Below are 27,530 nucleotides of genomic sequence, written 5' to 3'. Positions count from 1 at the left end.
CTTCAATTGGTGAAGGACTGTCCAAAACTCTCTAGAGTCTTTTTTCCCAATTAGCTCTAACATACGTTCCCCATCCTGTTGCAGCCTTTCAATTTTCCTAGACACCAACCATGCTTTATAGACCTTAATCAAACACCCTTCCTCTTCTTTTAATACCTCTCTATTTCCATTGCTTTTTTTAATGGCTCTTAGATTCCTATTTCGTTCTTTTTTTCCTTATCATGATTTCTTTATCAAATGCATGTCGGTGAGTTCGTTTGGGACCACCTCCCTTCCAACTCGTTCGACATATGGACCAGACAAACTTTATAAACCATTCCGGTTGGCAATTATTACGTTGTACATCTTCTGGTAGATCGCTAACCCATCATTAAGATTTTTTTCCTTCAAATTTATATTTAGGTAAACGTACTCTGCCCTTTCTGCAGTCAATTGCCTGATTGTCTCTCTCCTGTGAGTCTAATAGTATATCTGGGAGTAGAAGCTCAAGACCAAGATGATCACTATCTCCCCCCTCTCGGATATGGCCTTATGTTTAAACAGAGAGCTTGACGAAAACAAATAATCAAGGGTTGAAACGGATATACCTTGAATTCTAGTTGGTTTTGCCGGCATATCCTCCGGAAGATTTCCATTCGCCATTTTTTTTTTAATCAACTTTATTTAATAATTATACAAAACATAATACAACTGAGTAACAACAGAATGGGAGCAAGCAAAAGATTGTACCATATACATCAGTGCAACAAAATGCAAATGACTACTAAAGTAACAGCTATTCAAAACAAAATCCGAAAACATCTCCACCCTCCTATCTCATGGCAAGACATGACAACACAAAACACAAAAAAAAAGGACAACAACACCCCTACCAATCCCCAACCTCAATATCCACAAAATAAACCAAAGCCTACACCTCATCCAAATAAATCCCTGAATGACCCCCATCTCTCCTCGTACTCAGTTTCCCGATGTTGTCGAACTGCCTAAGCCTTCTCATACCAAAAGAGCGTCTGCATATCCGACACCCAGTTCTCGCAATGTGGCTTCTTCCTGGATTTCCACACCTTCATTATTTGTTTTATGGCCATCAACAATGTTCTATCAATCCATTCCGAACAATCCCACATCTCCACACTTCGACTATCAGTTGAAAGGAAAATCACTGACAGAAAAGTACGAGGCAGTGTCATACTAGTTACCATATCAATGCAATCCAAAACTTCTCTCCAAAAGTCCAGCACTCTACTACACTCCCAGAGCATATGTAGATAGGTCCCTCTCGAGCCCCACACCCCCAGCACAGATCTACATCAGCCAAGCCTCTCTCCTTCATTTTCACTGGTGTCCAATAAATACGGCCTAAAAGACGTTGGTGACTATACCTCAGATTTAAATCAACCTTCGTCCATTCGCCATTTTTAGCCCCCAGTCATTTAGGAATTCCACCCATAGCCGTCCATTTTCTTTGATTCTACGCCCAGTTCGCTTTGTTTGATCTTTTGTCAGTTGTACACATTGGGAGTTAAGGTCCCCTGCCAATATTATTTCTGCCCCTAAATACAATGTTCTAATTTTTCCCAATGATGTTGCTACAGCGTCCAAGAAAACCCTGAGCTCCAAACACACGGGATTCCAATATGTTATAAAATATCACGTCCAAATCTCCACTTTTTTGTCTCAGGGACGCTTTACAAATTTGCAAACACTGGATGTTGCATACTACTGGAGTAATGTCCTTAAATTAGAGTATTTAAGAGCCAAGAGCAGCCCTCCACTGGGTCTGCCCATGGCTTTCTGAGAGGCCACTTGTCCCACTACGTGATACCCCTCTACTGCAATTTGATTTACCAGCCACGTTTCTTGCAACATTATCACATCTCCCCCCCCAAAAAAGATAATTTTTCATAGACTTGGACGTGAAATTATTGGGCCCCCGTGTGTTCCAACAGAAAACATTCATGAAGCATGGATAGTGTGTCTGCAGTTCTAGAGTCTTTGGAGACTTCATCTTCTTTAGGAGGGCTGCGTGAATAAGTGGAATTAACCTTTTCACTACCCCGTTTAGGGGACCATTTCGAGCCCCCTCTAGAAGCTTTTAATCCCTGCGGCTGAGAGCTTGAAACCACCAAGTCGTGTTTCCTTAAGTCCGGTGTTGCTCCTTCAATAGTTGCATGGGCCTCTCTTGATGACAGCCCTATCTCTGCAACAAAGGGATAATCATGGTCCGGAAATCTCACAAACTCTATGTCCTGAGTATTGAGTAAATAAAGACTTGGTACTTTCCTCATCCTGGACAGGATCACTCCTCTATTCAAAGATTTTATATGTTTTTATTTTGTGATGAGAGTGAGCCATATAATTGGCATGGCGAATGACACTAATCGTTAGACATTTGCCTTCACCCGTCCTAATTTCCTCTCCACGTTCTGCCATTTTTTTCTTTACCTGGGCCCCTTTCATAAATATCGGGGCAATCTTCTGTCTAGCTTTCATTTCTCTGGAGCTATCGCCCTTGGGTAGAAGTAACGCCGCTCCCGACTTTTGCTTGGCCCTCAAAAATATTGGGGCTATCAGCAAGACCTCTCTTGCCTTTGAAGGTCCATTACCTGTTTTCAGTGAGCCAAGCGATTCTCTGATGTGAATGCGCTCTGAGCCATTGGATCCTTGGGCTCTGGCCTCCCTGAGGCCTGTCATATCCCCTTCAGTTTGTGAACCTGTCAGTGATATTGTTGACTTTTTTGGGGGGGAAAGAACCTTACCAACCTCCGTCTGGCTCTTTTGCGGTTGTCTCCCTGTCCTTTTCCCTTCTTGCTCAAGTCTTCATTTCCTGATTTCTTTACCGTGGAAGCTAGCTCTATCACCTCCAATTCGTCACCCGTTGCCGTTACGGAGGCATTAACAATTTTTGTCAGGAATGTATTTGTTTCGGAGGTTTTGTTTTTGGGCTTTTTCTGATTTTTCTATTTCTTTTTGTATTTTTTTTCCCTCCCCTTTTTTTTGGGCTCTTTCAGTCTTCCTAGTCTGCTTGCTTCTCTTTTTTTCTCTTCTACCTCCCTTTGAGACATACTGACTTTGTACTTCTTTTTCTCCATTTATTATAGTCCTTTCTTAATGGCACAGCCACTGCAAGTATTACCAATTCCTCTTCCTCCTGGAATCCTTCTCCAACATTTGCCAACCGTCTAAATTCTTCTAACACTAATTCTGAAAGTGGACTGTCATCCATCATCCATCTGAGAATTGGGCTCTTCTATGTGCCCATTCCCATTCTCCTCCAACCTTCTTTGGTTAAGGATTTGAAGTTGTAATAATATGTCCTGCTTAACTGTGAGGTCCAGAACTTCCTCTTTCTTCCGCGCTGCCAATGATTGTTGAATAGCTGATAAATCTAAGCCTTGTTTGGTAGTCTCCACTTTCAGCTCCTGCAGCTTCTGCATAACGATGGTGTTTAATGCAATCCATCCAGGGAGGCCAATTCGTTTGTCAGCTCTAAGAGTGTACCAGTTTGAAACTGGACCTCTCCCCTCAGTAGTTCGAACACTGAGACTAGAGAATTAAGAAAATAGTTCAAAGCAGAGAGGGTATTTTCGTTGGCTTGGCTTTCTGAGGGACATATTTGTCCTGGCTGTAAACTGCAACAGTCAGTTCCCCCTGCCGACTTTCCGGCATTCCTTCAACATCCAATGGACAGATATTTTGGTCCTTGTCCAGACCAGATATGTTCAATTTTTCTGGTGTTGCTGCACTTTCATGCCCAATAAGATTTACTTGCGATACCATACTGCCTCTTCTTACTCTCTTCCGTGGGTGAGGTGCATTATGATTAATGCCCAACATCTCCTACTCATTTGCATCTCCTCTTCCCGAAATGATCATCTATTTTTTGGGGGATTTTTGACGTTGTTACAGTAAATTTGAGACCTCTTTTCAGATCTCTTCTGTCGCATTTCCTTCATCCTATGGCTCATTCCGCCTTGTCAGTGTCAGCGAGATTGCCTCAGCATGAACTTGGGCTTGAATAGTTTGTTTTCCCAGCAATGGGAGCAACTCTGTCCCATTCATTTGCCTACTGGCAGCGGTGGTCCCACCCATTCTGTGCTCGTCCCATTCGGGGGCTCTCCTGCTCTGGATAACTCCTTTGTTTCATTCTTTCAGATGCTCTGTGACTTGCCTTTCCAATTAACTCGTTTGTTCACTCTTCTTAGTCTTACTTTATGTTTCAATGTTTAAAAGTGCACCCGTCATATCGGGGAACTTGAATATTTCCCTTAACCTCTCTTTCCGTGTGCTCTGGATTCTCCAGTAGATTCTGCCCGCCTTTCCTGAGCGTAACAAAACATATCTGAGGTGAATGGTGGTCTAAGCAGAATTTCACAGTTGCATTACATTCTGCCAGCCCTTGTCACCACTTTCCTAAGCGATCGGGATCAAAGGAAGTTCCTTCCCACAGTCTCCCACCCAATTAGCTTTCAGGCGAATGTGATCTGTTTGTTGTGCCTTGTTACGTAGACACAAAGTCCGGGGTGAGCCCTGATGGAATCTACGGGCTGCAACAAGCTCTGATTCGCTGTTTGGTTACGAGCGTGTACCCCCTTTAAATAGTGTTTTTACTCTGTCTGCCAAGTGCTTTTATTTTAACGTTCTAGCCCTTGCTTCCTTAAATTATTTTTCCATACTTTTCCTTATGTTTGCAGTTTCACAATGAAAAGTCAATGGCAGTGTTGTTACAGCACTAATACAACTTCCTCTTTTACTTTCGTTTTTATCTTCAACGCATCCTGCCTCATATCTGAGTATTAACGAGCCACTTACCCAGAAAGATTCTAGTCCAACATGAGGCCACTCCTCCACGCTGGGGACTCGAGATGATATAGTCCTCAGGTCCCCATGTCCACACCGGCCCACAACAGACCGCTTTCTACACCACTTTCCACACTGCACGCTCTGCGCTGAAAATGCGGTTTTGTCCTTGTTGCTGCAACAAACTCTGGCAAACTCCTCCTTCTTCTTAGCAGCAACTGAAAAAATACCAAAAAACCAGCAGGGTAGCCCACGACAGACCACTTTCTATACCACTTCCACACACAAAATGCATTCAGTTAGTTTAATTATATAAGGTAAGTGATGCAGTAAGATGCAACCAAGTTACAAGAAATATGCCCCAGCTTCAGAAGTCCAATTCCTATGAAGAGTGGGGCCTTGTGCCCAAAAGTCACAATGCATCTCCCAGAATGTATGTGATGTAGGTAAAGTACTTGTGTTGGTGAAATGTTCAAGAGAAGAGTGTAAGTAAAATGTGTTCTTATCTTTCAGGTTACACTGCTTGGGTGTGACCAAAAAGCAATGGAATGGATGCATGGATAAAGAGACATGTTCTCAATGTTATACTATGGAGGATAGGGGGAGACAAATGCTTTGCGTTAACTTACTCCCTGACTCTGATTTTTTCCAGAGTACTGGATGGGTTGGCTGTGGGTCGGTGGAGGTTGGATTTCCTGCTGTTGGTTGCGATGAGAGGTACCTAGGAGCTGCGGGTGCAAGGATTATTCCGGTTGGATCCAGGAGCAGAGTGCAACCTTTGGTGATGGAGAAATGCAGGCGGCACAGATGCAGACCTCTTCAGGAGACTTCACAGGACTGGAGAAGGCTAGTTCCAGCGGCATCCACCGCACACAGATGACCCTCCCAGTCACAGTTGAAGACCTTTAAGAGCTCGATCCTTTGAAGATGGGAGGCTGAAATCCGCCGGGAAGGCAATTTATACCACAAGCTGCTGACCACTGAAGCTCCGGCTGCAAATGTGGAATTATAATGGTTCTAGCGAGGTAACCCACTGTAGAGCTGGTCAGTCCACCGGGTGGTCCAGGGACACTTCTGAAGGCTCAGGACAGTTGGATTCTCAAACGTCGAGACTGGCTAGTCACAACAGGCCAGGGGCTGAAGCACCACACAGGATTTTCGCAGATCAGGTAGTCCAGCAGGGCTTCACCGGGCCACACGCAGGAAGGGATGCTGGGCATCTTCGGGAGTCGTCTTCAGATCTTCAGTCGGCTGTTCTACTACACAGGATTCTTGGCTCCAATGCTGATGTGAATAAATGGCTTCATAAGTCCTCTTATCCAAAATCTTGGCTGGAAGCAAGTTCAAGCATGTCAATGGTAAGGATCTGCACCATTCAAACAGCCAGCAGTGGTACAATCAGGGACCACTGTTGGTTTCACTCATGTCCCACACCTAGACTTTTAGGCACCACGGATGTGGAGTGGGACCAGACAGTCCCACCCTCTTCCTGAGAGGCACACACGCACACATGAAGGCATCACGAGTCCGCGAAAGCAGCAGCTTTCCCGGGTAAGTGCATGACCTTAAATGGAATTTCCTGACCTGCCAAACAACAATATGGCCAGAGAACAAGTGAGAATGTTATGGATTGGCTGTTTTAAGGCACTAGCCATGTTTAGTAGCCATAAGCGGTAAATGTGTATGTTCACACTATAAATAACAAACAAATAGTACAAATATATCTGCTGCTACGAGCATGTCTTTAGGCACATATAAAAGTAACCACATATCACAAGTGTAAAGGACTAGGGTGACACAAATGTATCCCTATTGCACTGCATTGTAAGATGCTATGTCCAATGTTAAAAAAAATTGCAAGAAGTAAAAGACAAAATGGAAACAGTTTCCCAGTACTGGTCATCTGAAGGACTGACCAGTTTCCCCATAATAAAAATGAGCAAGAGACCAGGTGAGTGTAGCTGAAGATTTCACTTCACTGTCAGGACAGGTTCAAAAGCAAAACATGTGAGGGTCCATTGAACTATGGAGAGAAGGTTTGCCAAAAGAGGGATCTTTCCTAACACAACTCCACCAGCTGCTGCTGTTAGAGCTCCCCTCTGCATACTACAAGTCCCCTCTGGCATTGGTACTCCGATAGCAGACCCTGCATTGTCATCCACAGACGATTGAAAAGCTTTACAAACTGCTCAGCCAGTCGCAGTTGAAAGTTATTGTAAATGGAATAAATTGCTTTCGATGGGGTTTAGTGCTACAGAGCACTCTTGCAAAAGGTCCCACTAATTCTAAAACTTTGAAAACCTTTGCCCCTGTTGAGTCACCCTTTCTGAATTACTGTTTTGAAAAGTTTACTTACCCATCTGTATTGTAGTTATCGTTTTTAGCCCAACCTTTTATAATGATTATGTATTGATCAATCAGTTGTGTGGGTCTTCATTTATTGTGTATTTATTGCAAGTACGTATTGCACTTTTTAAAATATGCTGCTCCTTCCAAAGAGTTTGCTAATCAGCCTTATTGCCTAACTTTGAGAACAAGAAGCACCATGCCATTTAAACTTTAATGGTCTAATGAAAGCCTTTAGTTCCTCCCACATCTTTGCTTATAGATGCTATGTGTTTGGAATGCATCTTTTATACATTTTGCACCCAGTCTGTGGTCCTGTTTGGCTTATCATGCCCTGTGATAGAAAAGGATTGTTACGTAATATTCAGCAACATTGCTAGATAGAAGACTGGCTAAGTAATGTTGTACTGCTTGGAGTGACAAGACTGTGTGTGTATCAGGACTGGTAAAAAAATACAACATTGTAACGTTAAATGTCTTTTTTATATATTGCTAATTTGGAAGTTGTTTGGGTGGAAATGCTTATTTTCACATCTTATTAGCCTCTGATATGTTCCATTCGTTTGTAGGTACAGCTTCAGTTATTTACCTAGTCTTTCTAGTTACATTGAAAGTTGCACATCTGGGATTTCATCTAGACTTCGACTGGACATTGATCTTCAAATATGATATACCAGGTAAGAAAGTTACAAAGTGACAATAATGAATCTAAAGTATGTCACAAAAAGATCTCTGAAAATCGAAGACTTTTCGTGATGAACTGTAATACTGATAAACTATTGCAAAAGCTTTCACAACACAACAATGCCTTGTATAAAATAGACTGCCTACTTGGAGATATTATGATGGGACCCGTGTTTTGTGAGTGTTTGTAGATCATAATCTAGATCGAAGTATACACTGACATCATATTGCTTTAAGTTTGGTGTGTATGTACTTGCATTAAAGGCTAATAAGATGAGACACGTTTGAAACATGGTCTTTATTTGCTGGTCCTGGACATAAAAATGGTCAACTGGAGCCCTGGGAAAAGTATGAAGACCAGTTACAAAGACTTGGAAGAATAGGGAGATGTTGAATCCTTTCAGGGTTTTAAGGGGAGTGGGTTTGGGCGATAAGGTGTGATTAATAGCACTTCCTAAGTCTGTGTCTTTGCTAGGGAGCATTTTATTAAATGATACTGAGAGAAGTAATGGGTAACTTTAAAGCCTGGAAGAGTTGATCCTCTCCTTCATAGCTCATTTCAACAAAACTATTGTTCAGACTATGGAAGACGGAACATCAGTTTGTTTTAATGAACATGCTGTCTCAAAGTCAGGGTTTGTTTGCATGATTTTCTTAGATACTTTATGGAGGTTTCAAGGAGATCAACTGTTAGGGAGATTTTTCGAGTGTCCTCTGGGAGCTTAGATGAAGAAACCTGTGTGTGTTAGGCTGGGCTTTCCACCAGATTAGCCAGATACAACTATTCATAATGTGGCTGGACATTCTGCTTCACTCTTACGAGTGAAGTGAGGCCAAGGTACAGGCAGTCACTCTTATCGCACAATAAAGCTAAGTCTACATAGTGTATTTGTCAGATATAATCTTTATAATAAAGTCCTTTATTAAGGAACATCCACACAAATGTACTTTAAAATAGAGGAACAGTACCTATAGACACGGTTAAATGTGAAGAGGAGATCCAAACATATTTTACGTTTTTTTTTATTTCATAGCTTATATAGTGCTTGTATCCAAAGCACTCAAGGAGTTCACGTACAATAGAAATGACAAAGACCAGGGTATGGACCAAGAAAATACCTCCCAGGACAAATACATTAAGAAGAAAATAGTTTAAGAAAGTAGTCTGTAACAGATGAAACCTAAGGTGTTTCTTGAACTGATTGAGAGCAGGGTGGAGTTGGAAACAGCAAAGGGAAGATGCACAGAGTGGTCTTGGTTATCACGCCACATATCTTGGTGGACAGGCGGGTCCACCGGGCTTGGCAGACCCCAACATTGAGGATATATCTACATTGGCGCTTGTTCCGAGCGCGCTCGGTTCCGATTACTGGCTCCCTGGGCGCGGCCATGATGGTGTCTCTGCGCGTGCGTGGACATCTTTGTCTGACTTTTCGTGCATGCGCAGTCCGGCTGGCCTTTTGGTAATGTCGGCTTGCATTGAAAGCCTCGGTTTGATTCCCATCCCTTATCTGGGTTCCATTCTCACTGTGCATTGCATCTCAACATGGTCAGTCCTTGATTGTATCTTTGCTCTGCACTATTCCAGTTCCTAATCTTGTGTCTTGTTCCACTTCCTTGTCTTCTTCTCCCCTTAGGGGGGGGTTACTTCAGTTCTGCTTCCCTTGCTTTAGGGGCCTGGGTTCCCTCGTTGCTTCTCCAGTGTCTCCCTTGGGTCCCTTGATTGTTGCCCACCTTATCTTTCCTTTTCTCCTTTTCCCTTTGTTCTTCCTCCTTGCCTCCTGCAATCTCCCTCAGTCGCTGAGCATTGGTCTTCTCCTCTTGTCATTGCCCAACCTTGTGCCTTTGCTTGGTACCCTGAATCCTGTACTCCAGCCGGTGATGCTTCCAGTGGATCTCTGCTATACGAACAAACATCTTCATTTTTGGATGTTGTATGTGGCCTTCCCTGACTCCATGCAAGTCAGGGAAAAGCCGTCCTGTGGCATTGGGAGCTGGTCCAGTACCTACCTGTCTAACCAGGGAGGCATTGGGTTGGTACTCCGCGCTGCACCAGCTTTTCTTCAGCTCTACGCGACAGACTGGCTACCTCTTCACAACAATCACCAGGAAGGTCAGGTACGCTGCTCCTGTGAGATGCTTTTTATAACATTGGTACAAAAAAGAAATTGTGAGGCAGAACACATTTTTCTAGAGGGGTAATGGAGGAAAATCAAACAAAGATAAGAGGGAGATAAAACTTGGATACTTTTGTAAACTAAACATAAAAACTGGTACTCAAATCATTGTTTTACCGGAATCAACTGAAGGGTATAGAGAGTCTGCGCATAATGGAAAAGGAGCATAATTAAGGAGACCAAAATATAGAGAACAGCAGTAATTAAGACAGGATAAGACAATGGTTTGCATTAGTACTTTAGCAGAAGCAAAAGTGGTATGAAGTGATTTTATCATTCAAACAAAACATCATTGGGGAATCAATATGTTTTTTTTACCCACTATTCAGCACTTTCCCCACATATTCTAGCACTGGGGTTTGTAAATATACCAGTCCTAAAATATGTTGGGAACAGTGTTTAGTTGGTGGAAAAAAATATTGTTTACCCAACAATTTATTTTTTGGGGGGGTTAAAACCGCATACAACCGCAAAGGTTTGTAACTGCCACATTTTCCTTATGTTAAAAAGATGAAAACAGGAAGATTAGGCTGCTGCCGCAGTTTGAAGTTGAAACGAAAAGAAGTTGAGACTAAAACCACAATTTATTTGCTTGACCAAGCTGAAGTGGACCTCGACACGTGAGGGATCAGGAGTACAGTAGACGTCACACTAGGGATATTACAAACACACCCAGTCAACGTCCCTTTTTGAACTTTGAAAACATGTGCTATACTCCACACCTACCACTAGATTTCAGCCTATGCAAAGCATGTGAATCTAAACACAAACAAATGTATACACCTACAGTTGTTATATACCACCTCATGGCATTTATTGAATATTCTACACATGATAAAAAATCCCAATTGTTATCGCAACATTATTTATTTTACAAGTGTATTCATACATAGGAAGAAACAGTGAATAATCAAAAAACATTCATAAAAAATTCGGATTAATGGCTCCACTATTGCTTTAATGTGAGCACACACACATATTTAACCTCAACATCAATCACTCAACCTAACAATCATTTGCATACTGTTTGTTTCATACTGTGCAAATTGATGTAAAACAATTTATGTTAAAAAGAACAGGTTGAAGAAATCTGCCTAAAGTGCTATAATGACCATAAATGCACTGTTATTTTAAAGTACTGGCGTGTATCAACAATACATTTATAATACAATAGTTTGCCTTTTTGAATTTTTGCAGAGCTGTCGAGCATTTATTGTCCAATGGAAATTTCAAGCATGTCTACTCAGGTTTCTGCTAGGTAATCTGTCAATGTCACATACACCAGCAATCTTCGGGCCATTATGATGATTTCGGAATTACAATTGTGTGTTTTGTTGCAAGCTCATAGCTTCTGTTAAGAGGAGTGAGGATGTAATCCAATCCAAATACATTCATTAGTGCCGCCTATTCGGGACAGGGAGCTAATTCACTTCAAAACGGTGCCAGCGTCAGAGTCTTTTCCTTGGAGAACCAAACCGTGTAGTTTCTTTTGCCCTAGAGTGCAGTATTAAACTTCTGTGGACCGTTGTCTGCATGTCCCCGTCCCACCAATGTCTTCAGCATGTTAATACATGCAGATACAGGAAGATTATGCAATCGTACACATTCAAAACCTCATGTAAAACACATTTAAAAGAACATATAAAAAACACAATTGAAAACCAAAATATGTGAAACTTGTTAACACAGTTCAACAAATCCTCTGTGTGACACTTCACACTGGGGCCTTTTTCTTGTTAATGTTTGTTGTGCTTTCCTCGTATCCTTATACAGGCCCTACTTCTACAAGTTTCTGTCCAATTCAGACATATGAATGTTGGACTTTCATCGGGGGCAGCGTTGTTTTATGTTTGAGTATAAACCCATAAACAAGTTGAAAATGTTCTTCAATTCTTTTTTGATACCTTGTTAAGTAAAGACACTTTTTAAAATAGTCAAGTAATTCTAAAGACCTTTTGAGTAGATCTAACAATTCCCTGATCCCCTAAGGGTTGAGGTGTGTTGTAATTAACATACCTTGTAGGCAAATTGGGCATATACCAATGCCTCCAAACGGACTTCTATGGGTGTGAAAGGTAACTTCCTTATTTCTTTAGAAATGTAAACCCACTTCCTTTCTTGACTCAAAAAATTTATGAAGACTCAGTTTAGCCATAGGATGCCAACATGTACCCAATTCAGATAAGGGTACCCCCTGCTGACCACATCCTTACCTGGGATAGTTATCTCTTCTATCATCCTTCCAAGCCGATGTGGCAGTAGTTATAAGATCTCAAGTACGTTTAATTCTTAGTCACAGTCTCAAGTAACTGGAAATATAAAAAGGAACACTTCACTAGACTCGTTCCATATTTCTGTGTTCAAAATTATGAGGCTCTAGTGACATCCTAATATTGGTGATAAGGACACAACATCTTACTTGCTTGAAAATAGCTGTGTATGTTGGAAACTTGAGGGAAGAAACGACAAACCATGCGTCTTTCAGAGCAAGATCTGTGAGTTGCAAAAGTACCTCAGTTACAAAACTAACCTTTATACCATTTATTTCATAGAACGAATTATATGATGTTGCACTGTCTCTCTCACCTTTATATGAATTGTGAATTTCATTAGCTGTTAAATCTCGTAGGTCGCGGGTAATTTAATTTGTACATCCACCTCGCACCTTTGAAAAAATGGCTGCTCAATAAATGAAACTTAACAATGACGTCATGACTCTTGCCGTCCTTACGTCATCACGTGCAACGCACTGACACGATGCGTTAATGTCCGCTATAATGTTGGGAAATTAAGTTTTACTGTTTATGACCACATATATGATCTACATATAAATATGGGCTTCGGATTCCACCACAGATAGTGTACAAAACCATGGGTAAGTATGCAAGTGGACACAGATATCGCCTCAATTTCTATACTCTTTATGCTCATACATTTTAGGCTCATTGATTGGTCCATACATCACTAGAGGCAAAGAGATTTATATATATTTGCCAATGTTAAGATTCCTATGGACCTGATTTCAAAGTTATGAGGGTCTAACTACATCTCTATGAACACACAGATTTTGAGTGCGTACTGCACTTTAACCCGCACATAATGTACAGAAACGCAGTGTGACATCCTAGTCAGCACAATTGTCTACTTCAAAAAACGTTACTTAGATCTTTTACCCTGATTCATATGTGAGCATAGGTATCTATGAAAATACAATGATATAGGATCAGCTGTCCAATTTCCAGATGCAGTACATATTATTCATCGATCAGTACAGGACTCATGTAGATACTATTGACAATACATTGGACATTCTTAGATCATAAGTGCCGTAACCAGGATGAATAATCACATGAGATGTCGTCAAGCATTATGCCATTCTACATTGTCATTCAGGCCTTGAATGTGGCTTTTAGTGAGAAAGAGTTTTTGTTCCAATCTCAACAAATTCTTATTGGTTTGTTCTTGTGAACTTCCCCTGACGTGTTTGCGAATGATCCCATTGAAAGTATGTGTTTTCTGGGGGCGTAGCTTGGCAGCCCTGCGGTAGGGGGTGAACCTAGAGATCCTGGACAACATCCAGCCATACTGGAGTAATTTGCCACGAAATACTGCTAAATCACAAGAGCCGGCGTCGGAACATCCAGGGAACAGCTGGGTAGCTGGCCGTGTAAAATCTGATGCAGCATCGGGCAGAAATCGGAGGTCAAGGACTCCCCTTGCCAAATCCAAGATGGCGGGCGCAAGTGGCTTGCTGAGGTGGGCCGCTGCCGCAGCACAACACAACCGGGTGGCGGCCACAAGGAAAGAAGGCTACACGGCGACAAGACAATAGAAGCCGAGCAGTGGGCAATCTCCGGAAAACACGTCGGAAGCAGTAAGTACCGTGCTGCCCCTGATGTACGGAGGATATGGGCTGATGAGAGCAGCCACAGGGTAGGCAGCGGGTTCGCTGGGGCAGGAACGGTGCCCAGGTCGTTGGAGCGCCAGGATTGGGCTGGCCAGTGTGGGGACACACATCACTGCAGCAACGCGTGCAGGAAGGTTGCCCGCACCTCAGACATTAACACGTCTAGCCTGCGATGAGCAGAGAGCCACATCTGTGGCAGCAGGAGGAGGAGGACTACAACCAGCTGGGAGCAAAGACTATGCAGCAATGGCAGGCAGTCTCGTGGACGTGGGATAGCACAACCCACCCGCGGAGCAGCATAGCGACATCAGAGAAAGTGAGTGACATCTGGGAAGGCATTCGGCTGACCAGAGTCCGTGGGGAGGACCCCTAGGCAGGTTATACCGTGGCTAACCACTCCGGAGGGCCCACCACTGGGTCAGCCAGACTTGATGCTAAAGCAGGTCACACTGCCTGACCCAACGGACTGTGGTGCACAGCAAGCTGCTGTCTTTTTCCTCCCACGGTGGGCCAATAAGAGAGCGGAGGCTGAGTGTGGGGAACCCACGCTGGGGTGAATGGACTCACCCGCAGAGAATACAGCCGCATATGCACACAAGAGGGGTGGAGCGTTGCAACGAACGAAGGGTGGCATGCACCAGACCCCCAAGATAAATCAGTGGGTGCACAGAGTAGCCTGGAGGGCTGCCTGACAAGACGAAGGAGGGGGGGGGGGAGCGGTGCAACAGCACTTAGCAAAGAATGCCTGGAAAATCAAAAGGGGGAAGAGGCAAACAAACCAGCATCAAATCTTTCACCAGGAAGTCGGACTACAGCCAGCCCACTCCTTCGGAGGCAATCATGGCCTTGTCTAACGCAGTACAGCAGGGGGAGGTCACAATATTGGAAGCCATAGTGACCTTGAAGGCGTCCCTGGAAAACAAGATGGCCACAGTTATGGTGGACGTGAGTCTCCTCCGGCAAGACGTAAGAACCCTGGCAGACCGCATTGGCACGGCGGAACAACAGGTGCAGCAAAACACCACTGACATTGCAACCACCCAGACCCAAATGTCAGATGTACTCCAAAGATCCTGGAACAGAGGGCAGAGGACGCAGAAGGGAGGGCCCGAAGGAATAATATTCGGATTGTTGGACTGACGGAGGTTGGGGCAGGGGTACTGTCCCAAGGTTTCGCGGTGGAGAGGGCCCATAGGGCCCTGACCAGGAGTCCCCAATCGGGAGCCCTCCCTTACCCCCCTGTGATCAATGATCGCAAGAATCATGAACTTCAAAGATCAGGACAAAATATTGACATTTTCAAGAGAAGGTGGGGGGAGGGGGTGATAACTAAGAACTCCTCCAGAATAACGATATACCTGGACTATACAATCCTGTTCTTCAGGGCAGCAGGTATGTTACATGCTGCTGTACCTAGCAAAACTGAAGGTGATACGAGAGGGCAGATCGCACTTCTTTGAGGCAACAGAAGAGACCCAAGCATGGATGGACCGACAGGATATCCCGCAAGGGAGACCCGGAAATGCCAATAATGACGGGAATCTACCCAAGGGACAGCAGGAGTGACCCTGCCATGGAGAAGATGGTTCCGACACCATAGATTTTACGCAAGCCAGATGGAATACAATTAAAGTAGTAACGAGTTTCGGTATCGCAGCAGAGGGCGACAGGATACGCAACCCCAACACTTTTGTTAGTTAGGATGTCAGTTTTAAAGCATCACACTGCAGCGGGCCAGTCCAGCCTCGGTGGGCAGAGCAAGAGCAGTAGCAGGCCCGAGCAGGGGGTGGGAGGTGGCTGGGCATTCGTTTAATAGTTGTAGTTATTCAGTTGTTTGGTTGGTTGGTCAAAGGCACGAATAGTGGAGGAAGCAGCATACGAAGAAGCGCGATCCACGGCAGGTGGGGCAATGGTATGGAGCTGGATCAAATGAAGCAAGCCCGGGAAACCTTCCTCAGTCTGCGGTCCATGGCGAATACAGCACAGAAGGACATTAGTGAGGCGGTGAAGAGTCTATGCCCATGGGGAGGCAGGACGGCACGGAACAGAGCCAGGAAGAGGAGCACTAGGCAGGCAGGCCCGCAGAAGGACATGAAAGGGGCTGACACTCGGGGCATACCACTACAATGGGTCTGGACAAGGTGGCCATTGCAACCTGGAACATCAGAGGACTCAACACATATGTCAAGAGACTTTGAGTATATGCTTGGCTGAACAGGATGAAGGTCAAAATAGCTTTGCTACAAGAGACTCATTGGACGCCTGAGAAGCAGACCAAAGTGGCTAAGAAATGGGAAGGCCAAATGTACAGTGTGACATACTCCAATAACGGCAGGGGTGTCCTGATATGGGTGGCCCCGGGGGTCCCATTTCAGTTCATAAATCAAGACAGAGACCCGCAAGGTAGATTTGTGATAGCGCATGGAATGCTGCAGAACAAAGAAATATGCTTGATATATGTTCCAAGTCACGATGAGACAGAGTTCTTCAAGAAAATTGCACCCAAATTTGCCCAATACAGGGAGGCACATTTATCTGGGCAGGCAACGTTAACTGCACCATGGACCCGCTCCTGGGCAGATCTGACGACAAGTACAAGAAACCAGCACTGCCAGCAAAGGCCGTAGAAATGATCCTGAATCAACTGCATCCGGTGACATCTGGAAGAAAAACCTATTCACGGGTAGCGAATCTCTGAGGGAATTCACTGGGATACATATTAAGGCGCAGACACTATCCGATCACTCACCATTTCTAGCAACATGGGAACATACTTCTAGAAAGGCCCCTATACCAATGTGGTGGCTGAGGGAGGAGGCATTGAAGAAGGGCGAGTTCCAGGAACACATGCAAGACACAATAGATGATTACCTTGATCACAACGTAGGAAGTCTAGAGAGCACAGGTATGATCTGGGATGCCTTCAAAGTGATATGATATGGCATTTGTAACGCGCCTATACACAAGTGTTTCAAGGCACGACGAGGCGGGGGGGGACAAGGGGAGACAGACAACGATCCTACTAAGCCAGGTGTCATTCATATCGCGCAAGTGCAAGGTTAGAGGGCAAGGGAAAAGTGCAGGGGGGGAAGGTAGAGGGAAAAGTGCAATACGGGGTTATAGCATACAGGATAACTAACAAGGGCCAGCTGGTGGCAAGTGCGAGGTAAGTGCAGACAAGTGCTGGGAAGGGGGGCTGTAGGGATACAGACACAGTCCCGCAGTGCAGGGGTTGCCAGGGAGGCAGTGCAGGGGAGAGTGGCTGGGCCAAGGACCGAGAACGGTGAGTGGCCCAGTTGCAGATTCAGTGCAGTTTCAGTAATTTTAGCAGGGGAGAGGGGGAGAGAAAGCGGAGGCAAAGAGGAAGGTTTTGAGGTGCTTCCGGAACCGGAGATGGTTCTTCTCAAGTTTCAGGGAGGCAGCAAGGCTGTTCCAGAGGGAGGCCCCTGCAGCGGAGAGAGATCTGCCCCCAGCTCGTTGTTGGCTGACCCTGAGGGAGTTGGAGGCGGATGAGCGAAGAGCACGAGAAGGAAGATATTTAGGAAGAGAGAGTTGAAGGTATTTTGGGCCAAGGCCCCAGACGGCCTTGTGGACAATGCAAAGGATTTTGAATTTGATCCTCCGGTCACTGGGAGGCAGTGTTGTGATTTCAGTCCTGGAGAGATACAGTCCCTGTGCTTGAGGCCCAAGGACATGTCTCGCAGTCCTGTTCTGGATGAGTTGCAAAGGGCAGAGAGTAGAGGCGGGCAGATTTAGGTAGAGGCTGTTACAGTAGTCCAGCTTCGAGAGAACCAGGGCTCTAGAGACAGTGAGCTTCTGGGGGAAGGAGAGGAAAGGAAGGATACCTCTGAGGAGGTGTAGTTGGTAGTGTGACTTCTTAGAGACGTCGGATATGTGAGGAGAGAATGAGAGTGTGGAGTCGAAGATGACCCCGAGGTTTTTTGCCTTGCAGGTAGGAGCAGGAAGAGGGCCAAGAGAGGCCAGCCAGAGAGCTGCAGGGAAGGAGGGGGTGGGTGTGCCGATGAGTAGAATCTCAATCTTACTGGCATTAAGGCAGAGGTCGTTGGCGGCACACCATTCCTGGTTAGCAGAAAGACAGCCAGAGATGAGGGAAGGAGAAGGAGGCCGAGGGTAGCCTGAAAATGAGCTGGGTATCATCCGCATAGCACTGAAAGTTGGGGCAGAGAGCGGCGATGCGGTGGGCGAGAAGTGCCAGATACTGGTTGAACAGCCAGGGAGAGAGGTTAGAACCCTGGGGGACACCACAGGTAGAGAAAAATATGTCAGAGAGGAAAGACCCCAGTTGGACCTGGGAGAGTCGATTTGAGAGGAAAGAGGTCAGCCACGCCAGAGCCTGACCAGTGACACCCAGGTTATCACGGAGACGGTTGAGCAGGATGGTATGGTTGACAGTATCAAAGGCAGAAGAGAGATCAAGCAAAATGAGAACACATGGAATGTTAGAGTCAAGGTTCGAGAGCAGGACCTCACGGATGTTCAGGAGAGCAGTTTCCGTGCTTCTGGCAACTCTGAAGTCAGACTGATGGTCATGAAGACTACCAACAGATTCAGCATGGAGATTTAGCTGGGAGATGGCCAGTTTCTCCAGGAGCTTGCCCAGGAAGGGAGTGATAGAGATTGGGCGATAGTTAGCTGGGCAGGAAGGGTCAGAAGAGGGTTTCTTAAGAAGGGGGTGCACAAGGGAGTGCTTGAAAGGGGATGGGAAGACTCCAGAGGCGAAGGAGTGATTGCAGAAGTCAGCAAGGGCAGGAGCCAAGGAGTCGATGTGGTCCTTGATAGTTTTGGAGGAACAGGGAACAGGGATGGACCTGTTTTGACGAGACTTTCATAGATCGGACTTGTCTCGAAACCTCGTCAGCAGAAAAAAGGGAAAGGCAGAGAAGGAGAGAGGAGGGGTGGCTGCAGAAGGGCCAGAGGAAGGGCAGGGAATAGAGGGGGGGAGGTGATAGGAGGAGAGTGAGGACAGGATGTCCTGAGGACAGGATGTCCTGAGTTTTTTAAATGAAGTGAGAGGCCAGTGTCGTGCAGAGGGCCTGGGAGGGGACAGGAGAGGTAGAGACTGCAGCAGGGTTGGCCAGCTCCTTGCAGATTTTAAAGAGTTCAGCTGAATTGTTAGATGCCGAAGTGATGCGGGCTTGGATAAGGGCTCTCTACTTGGTGAGAACGGAGAGCCGGTATTGCCTTTGGAGCAGGCGACAGGCCAGTTTGTCAGAGGATGAACATGAAGCACGCCATTTCCTCTCTGCCACCCTGCACTTGCGTTTAAGGGTGACGAGATCCGAGTCATATCAGGAGTTACATTTGGCTTTGGGCTTCAGGCGGATTTTCATGACGGGGGCAAGGATATCAAGAGGATCAGATTTGGCAGAGTAGAGAGTGGAGAGGGCTGTGTCATGGTGGGAGTCAGCCGAAGGGGGAGGAAGGGGCGAGAAGGTGGCAGCAAAGGCCTCAACTGACACACGCTTCATGGGTCGCATGACCGAGAAGGAAGATGGCAGTGATGAAGGTGGCTTTGCCTGTGGGGTAGGGAGGGTGAGGTGGGAGGAGAGGAGAAAGTGATCACTCCAGGAGAGAGGAGTGGAGAGAGGGACAGAGAGGGGAAGGTCAGAAGAGATCAGGGCATCAAGAGTGTGCCCTGCAGAATGAGTCGGCCCAGACGGGAGAATACAGACTGAGAGAGAGTCGCAGAGGTCGCAAAAGAGTCCAGAGGGGGGACAGGAGGCATCCAGGTGGATGTTGAAGTCTCCAAGAAAGAGGAGTTGAGTGGTTGAGGACAGGAGTGAGGAGGAGAGGTCTGCCCACTCTGAGAGGAAGGAAGAAATTTGACCAGGTGGCCGATAGATAGTAGCCACGGTAAGGGAATGGCTAGGAGAGAGGGAGAGTCGGTAGACAAGACATTCAAAAGAGGAGTAGGTCTGCGTGGGAGTAACAGTAGCAGGAATCCACTCAGGGAAGATAAGGGCCACACCCTCCCCCACCACGGTTGGGCCTGGGCACGGAGAGGATCTTGTAACCGTCAGGTAGGAGTGTGTCAAAGCTGGTGACAGAGCTGGCCGTGAACCATGTCTCAGTGAGACGGAGTACGTCAAGGTCCAGTTCCTCAAGAAGGCGGCAGATATCAGAGGAGTGTTTGACGGCAGAGCGAGAGTTAAGAGTGGCAATGTGGAGAAGGTTGCCATCTTTGAAGGACTTCCAGGGAGGGGTACAGATCAGTGGTACGCAGGTACGCAAGTGGTGATAAGGGGTGCAGCGATGGGGAAAACGGGGGGGACTAAGAGGAAGCACCCTGGCGAATCTGGGGGAGGTGGAAATGGAGATAGAACTGGCCGAACGCCAAGCAGTTATAACTGGGGAGGAACCCGGAGAACTCAGAGTTCAGAATGAGAAGTGTTGCAATCTGGAAGAGACTGGGCAGATTGGATTATGGGAGGAACATACAGAGATTGCATGCGGAAGAGGACAAACCTGGACGGCTTTTGGCCTGGCTCACCAAGCAGGAAAGCAGGAGAGAACCTATAAATGCGATAAGAGACATAGCAGGGGTGGAGGTCAGGACCCAAGAGGGCATTAACAATATATTTTAGCAATTCTATGAGAAATTGTACGCTCCCAACTCGGCGGTGGAAATGGGCGATATTGCTGACGCTGTGGCTGGAATTAAACTACCAAAGCTAGCGGAAGAACAGGTTGATACTTGGAGCTCCCCTCACAGAGGAAGAACTGGAGACTGCGATTTCCGAGCTCCCATCGGGCACAGCCCTGGGACCAAATGGCTTCCAAGGCGGGTTCAACAAGGAATATAACAGTACTTTAACACAGAGACTGTTGGAAACATATCTAGAGGCGTATGAGAAAGTGCAGTTGCCCGACAGTATGTCAGAATCAGTAATTATACCCATCCTCAAACCAGGGAAATCACCACTAGAGTGTGCTTCCTATAGGCCGATCTCCCTCATTAACCAGGCCTCCAAAATTCTTACAGCGGTCCTAGCCAACCAACTTAAAAGGTTGATACCCACACTAATCCACACCGACCAAACGGGATATGTTCCGTGGAGGAGCACGACGTGGTATCTGCAGAGACTCCACCATGTGGTAAACCAGACGAACAGCAGGCGGGGTGAATGCGCTATAGCATCACTAAACGCTGTTAAGGCTTTCAATTCCGTGAATTGGGAGTGGCTGCTGAAAGTCCTTGCCAACTTTAGGATGGGGAAGAGTGCCTCCGCTATGTTAGGTTTCTATATAAAGATCCCAGAGCAAGAGTTAAAACTGAGAGACATATCTCGGAGGTATGGAAGATTTATAGAGGCACGAAGCAGGGATGCCCACTGTCACCGATGTTGTATATACTGGCTCTCGAGCCGCTGGCGGTCTTCCTCAGGGCGGAATATGGGGACAATATGCTCCTCTTCGTGGGGAACCCGTGGGTGCACCTGCCATGCTTACTGGAAGCAATAGATGCGTATGCCAGACTCCCAGGAATAGCCATCAACAAAGACAAGTCCTCTCTGTTCCCCGTGGCTGATCTGAGATGGGTTCCCTCTGGCCAATTCCCAGATGGGACTCACACAGGCACCAAAATCTTTCCGTTATCTGTGGATAGAGGTGCACCACGATACCAAGGGGGCACACAAATCTATCACACAGGTAGCCGTCAATAAGACAAAGAAGGCAATTACCTTTTTAAGACTCAAAAAGAATAGCAGCACAAACAAGTCTTATTAAAATGGAACGAATGTCTTGATAGACAAATTGGTCCACCGAGGATACCCTTATCCTTTGCTCAAGAAAGCAGCCAGAAGTGTCTTCAATAATAATAGGTAGGCCCTATTTTTTTTAATTTTTATTTGTTTTTGGTAGCAAAACATTAAGTTTGCACCTTTACAAAGTTAATATCACTTTATACATTACATGATTTCTTAAAATGCATTTATCAAAGTACAAAACATATTTTTTCCAATTTACAATATAGAAATATGTACTTATTTTACAACCTATGTGTTAAGTACAATCCATTAGACATGTGAATCCATCCAAAACTAAGAAACAGAAACATCAATATAGGCACCAATATAAGCACCAATCTGGAAAAATTTAAAAAAGCAAAATGTCAACTGTTCGGGCAGTCTCTCTTGTACTGCCAAAATATGAGGTAGTTCGTAAGATGACAACCTGCTGTAACTCAACTCATACATCTGCGGTAACTTTCTTCATGTACATTGATTTGTTTAAGGGCAGTAAGACTTTCTTTACTGACAAGTCTCACTGTTGCAAGTTTAATAGCATTTGACTGACCCCACATACAACGTAACCAGACCAGCTGACGCTCGTTGGTCGAATATGAGGCCAAGAAGGGTCCCAAGCAGCAAGACCTATCAAGTTCAAATTTTGGACAGTACATAAACAGATGTTCCAAGGATTCACGTTCTCCACTCTTGGAGCAAAACCGACAGCAATCCCACAGCCCTAGTTGCCTATAACCTGACCAACTACCAATGCGAGAACCAGTATGAACAAGGTCCAACCGAAACCTCATATATGTCCTTCTTGCATGGAGGTCGGGAAAACACAAAAGATAGGGCAAACGGGGCAAAACAGCCTGTCGGAATTTCGCATACGAGAGAAACGATGAGTAACCTGAGATTAGATCCGCATTACGTACCCATGCATTCTCTAGGAAACGTTTTTTAGCCTTGCGTGGACAATCAATGAAATTCTGTTGCGTCATGTTCATAGAATTTAAGATTTTCAACATGCGCAATTTGAATTCACGAATAGAGGCAGGCTGTTCCTTGATCAGCAGTAAACCAAGGTCTTCGTACAGGGAGTTGGCAGGAGGAGAGATCATTTTATAAAAGGAATTTAACAACCGTCAATTATGTTTCTCTGCCAAAGAATAGAGTCCTAATTCATGGATGAGAATTGGATTAGGCAGATAGCCTGGAAGACCAAGTACCCTTTTCCAGATATTACCTTGAAGGGAATTAAGTAACGGGCTCAGATTCACAAGGCGAATATTTAAGGCATAGAGTAGAATGGGCTCTATTTTCATAGTGTAATAGTCGAGAAGAGGAAGAAGCGAAAATCTACAGTACCTCGCAGAGATGATCCTCATTTGAGCAGTTAATTGATCTACCTTGGAGGACAGCACAAGGCGCCACCTGCTGACAGACATGCCATTTGACATTGAGTACCCCAAATAAGTAATTTCTCCCTTCCTCATAATTTGATAAGTGTTCACGACATACTCAAATGTCATGTTTTTCTTTTTAGGTGCAAAAATTATGATGTGTGATTTAGCTGAATTGATGGTTAAGTTATTCAGGGTACAGTATTCGTAAATGTTAAGTTTGTTTTGTAAGCCAAATGGTACCTTGTCAAATAGAATGACGTTGTCAGCAAATCCCAGCCAGTGGAGACATAGCTTGCCTAGATTTACCGCAAAGGTGTTTGTTCCCTCCCATATCTGCTCTAGGTCGGCGAGATACAGATTAAAGAGTATCGCTGCGAGGTTGCAGCCTTGTTTGACACCAATTCTTGTCGGGATGCTGTCAGACAGCAAGCCCGCCGGGTTGATACGCACCCTATATGAGGTGTTCTGGTGGAGCGCTGCTATGATCGCAACCAACTCGTGGGGGATGCCATATGACAGCATCTTCTGCCAGAGTCTATTTCTCAATACACTATCAAACGATGCTGATAGGTCTAAGGATGCCATATAGATCGTCTCATTAGTGGAGGCATGTGATGTTGACAATAGATGGGCAAGAATTGATGCGTTTAGCTGCGTGCCCATAGCTCTACGAAAGCCGACCTGCATTTTGGAAAGAATGTTAGCAGTATTGACATATGATTCCAATTCACACAGGAGCAACCGTGCGAAGATCTTGGCAGAGATGTCAATCAAGGCTATTGGCCTGAAGTTTGCCGGTTCGGTTAAGGCTCCCTTTTTGTGGATTGGAATTACAATTGCGGAGAGCCAGGAAGGAGGAATTTTCCCAGATTGGTAGATATACTGGTACCAGGGGAGCAGATAGCTGGCCCAGAAATGCGGGTCGTCCTTGTAGACACAGGGCGGAAGCCCATCAGGACTCGCCGCCTTGGAGAACTTCAGGGCTGCAATTGCCCATATGATGTCTTTGTTTTCCCAAGTGCAAACAGACGGAAGTTCCAAATGCAGAGACACAGACTCCATCGTTTTATGTATTTCTGGCAATTTTTATTTCGTACCCGAAATGGATGCTATCATACGATTGTCGCCCTTGCCCAAGGGGTTTCTTAGAATTGCCCATTGGTCCCTAACATTTCTTTTGCATAGTAGTTCAACCATATGTTGATTTGCAAGATTATAAGCAGCAAATCGCAAAAGCGTCATCTTGCGCTTAAAACTGGCGGTTATGAAGTTTCTTTCCTTTTGTAGATTTACCACACTCAACAGCGATCCTCGTAGGGACCGCATATCAATGTTTTTTTGTCTTTTTAAGTTCGCCACCTCTGTGCAATGTGGACAAACAGTTTTTAGAGACTTGTTTACACTTCCTTCTTTAGAAAGGCACACCAGATGCATACGAGTCATTTTCAGATTTAAGTCGATGATTCTCTCCCTATGACATGGCACCAGGGACTTGTCACAAGGTACAGCCAGGTCGCGATTTACATGGAACGCCATTTTGCGACAGATGGCGTTCCGTGTAAATCGCGACCTGACCTATCGTGACCCGATAAGGTATGTCTGTCACATTCAAGCAAAGCTAGGGTTTCTAGTTTTTCGTATGCTTCGTGCCTCAAGTGTAGATAGGTAGTCAACATCCGATGGTCACTCAATCCCACATTGACAATGCAGATGGGCTCGAGTAGGCCTGAACATGTAGTTGAGGCAAACACATAGTCAATAAGGGATGACAAAGTACCACGATGCCAAGATGTTGTAGGTGACTCAGCGGAAAGTTGGATGGGGTAGATGCCCCATGCTTCAAGGAAGGAGGACCAACGCTCACCTCTAGCCTGGGCTTGGCGAACATAAAGGGAGGCCTGGTTGTCAAGTCGATCAATGCCTTCCATTTCCAAACACGAATTTAAATCACCCCCAATTATGATTTCATGATTGGGACTGTGGAGAGCCACATCGCCCAAAATTTGATTGAGCTCTTCCAGGGACGAATCCAATGAGACTTGATTCGGGTTCCAGTATATCGACATCAAAAATAAAGGAGAAATTTTGATGTTATCGAAGATTAACTCGACCAGAATGTAAGAGTCCGATTTTTCTAGAGTGCGTGAGGCCACCTTAAGCGTATTGCTAATAAGTATGGCAATACCTCCGGACGGACGTCCCAAACAAGAGCGTCGTGCTGGGGCATTAAAGCAAATGTACCCATCTAACACAAGGGCAGTTAGTGCCATGGTTTCTTGTAACATTAAAATTTCAGGTCTACATTTGGGGTCTGCCTGCTGGTGCCATGACTTGAGATTAGACACCCCACAGCAGTTCCAAGAAGCAATTGCAATCTCCTGGTGTTATAGTTCCGTTGGGGGGAGCTTTCAAAGAAGCTGCCACTTTAATCAGGGGCTCGAGCCATGACAGGCCACTCAACGCTTGCGTAAGCGATGCTAATTGTACTGTCAGTTGTTTTGCATGTGACTCGAAGGGCGCCACTACTGGACCCTATGCTCTCACTGCTGGGGCTGGAATGACAAAGCCCAAGAAAGCCCACGCACACTCCATATCCGTGAAGAGGCAAGGAGTGAGACCCAACAATTCGAAATCATCGGTGAATTCAAGGATCATTTTTGTTATAATCTGGGATTGTACTCTAGACAATACCCTATGGTTGTTGTGCGAGGCGAGCTTTACCCAATCAAGGTCCTTTGTCGACAGATTTCTTAAAGATGGAATCTGAAAAAAAAGGTTAATCAAAAAGGACCTATTGATCCTTGCATCGCCGTTTATGGCTGGTTGGATTGCTAATCCAACCCAATATGACCTTCATGTCCTTTCGAATTTCCAAAAAGGACAAAGGTGCAAAAGATTGCTCACCCTGGGGGATCTCTTGTGCTGGAGCTGATTTCCCTGGCGCGGAGTGAGGCAAGGGCGAAGAAACCTGCCCTTCCTCACAGGGAGGCGTGATATTCACCTCCTCTTTCCACTCCTCCAAAGCCCGAACTGGTGCCACCAGTCCAGCGGATTGCTCTGCCACGTGTGAGCTCACATGCGGCAGCTCAGACACCTAATGTGGATTGTTGTCAAGCTTGGTGTCGCCCACTAGCCGCGTTGCAACTTTCTTGCTTTCGATCGTTGGAAAGAAGCAATGAAGTTGCAGTTGGGATTTAGCCGGTATGGTCTGTGGTGGAATAGAAACAGGCTCCTGCACATTGGCGCCTTTTATGGCATTAATCTGAAGGTGTTTCTTACACTCCTCACTCAATTCACGAAGATCTAAGCCCTGATCGTCCAGGCAGTTCTGGGAGCACAGGTCGACAGTGTAGGCTATGTCAGACTGCTTGTCCAAAGCCTTAGGCCCTTTTTTTGCAGATTTTTTCTGGGAGGCCTTTGCGATATTCAAGCGCTTCTGTGCTCTCAGGAATGACTTCTTGGCCTTCCTAGAGAGGAAATACTTTCCTTCCTGTTCGTCTTGTGTTGCTATTATTTCACATGATGCTGGGAGACCACCCGGCGCGGGGGTGTTCTGAGTATCAATGATAGCTGTCAGAGCAGAGGGGCTGTCAGGAGTAGGCTCCACACTGTTGTCCGGGGCGGGAACTCCGCCAGAATGTTGGAAGTCTTCTAAGGGATGAAACTTAGCGACCAGTTGAAACAAGGTATGTTCCATCTGAAGAATCCGATCATGTTGTAATTTCATTATGTCCAACAGATCAACAGCCTCAACTCCGGGCTGGTGGAACCCAACCGGTGGAGCTCCCGTCAACACTTGGGAGTAGGATCTTTGCGGCGGGACAGTGTTCCAATGTAAATTATCTGTCTGTGAGCCTTGTGACCGTACTGGAGGCAAGATAGAAGCAGGCGGTGATAATACTGCGGCTCTCGCCAGCATTTTTTCAAATTGTGTGAAGTAAAATGCTTTAGATTGTTCTTCCGCCAAGAAAAACCCTTCCAGTTTGGTCAACTTTTCTTTCATGAAGGCTAAAGAGCCTTGCATTTCCCTCATAGAGCAGTGTGTAAGCTTGTGGCCCTTATCCAAGAGATTGAGTATTCGTGTTATAACCGGGAAGTTAGAGGGGTCATTTGGTGATGTGGCAGCAGGTAAATTTTCTAGGGATGAAGCAAAACGTGCCTCCTCATTAGATAGAGTGGGGGCAGCCTCGTCGTTTCCCATGTTCAGCTTGGTATCGTGGGACATCACATTCCCTGATGAGTCCAAGACCGCCCCATAACTGTTGTTGTCTGAGAGGGGCCTGTCTGGACCTTATCATGAGTACTAAGCTTGTTGCAACGAGGTTCTTGTGATAGTTGAAAGTGAACTTCTTCACGAAATGGAAAAGACCTTGAGGCAGGAGAGGAGGGACCCATAGAAAGTCGTACCCTTTTACCCAATTCGGTCATTATTGTAGGAGCTAACATTGAGGTATCA

General features: G+C 45.6%; 1 protein-coding gene across 3 annotated transcripts in view; it reads left to right on the top strand.

Annotated features, from left to right (window-relative positions):
* The window catches only part of SLC38A9 (solute carrier family 38 member 9), a 1,177,634-nt gene that overhangs the window by 706,146 nt on the left and 443,958 nt on the right, over positions 1 to 27,530 (top strand). For all 3 annotated transcript variants that reach the window (XM_069627285.1, XM_069627284.1, XM_069627286.1), the window contains one exon: positions 7,719 to 7,826. In XM_069627285.1, the coding sequence (XP_069483386.1) occupies positions 7,719 to 7,826 (108 nt within the window). The remainder of the gene's footprint in view (positions 1 to 7,718; positions 7,827 to 27,530) is intronic.

This window comes from Ambystoma mexicanum, chromosome 6p, assembly GCF_040938575.1.
Source record: "Ambystoma mexicanum isolate Mex_15411 chromosome 6p, UKY_AmexF1_1, whole genome shotgun sequence".
NCBI lineage: Eukaryota > Metazoa > Chordata > Amphibia > Caudata > Ambystomatidae > Ambystoma > Ambystoma mexicanum.
The sequence above is the reverse complement of the archived record's forward strand: the minus strand, read 5'-3'. Positions and strand labels throughout refer to the sequence as shown.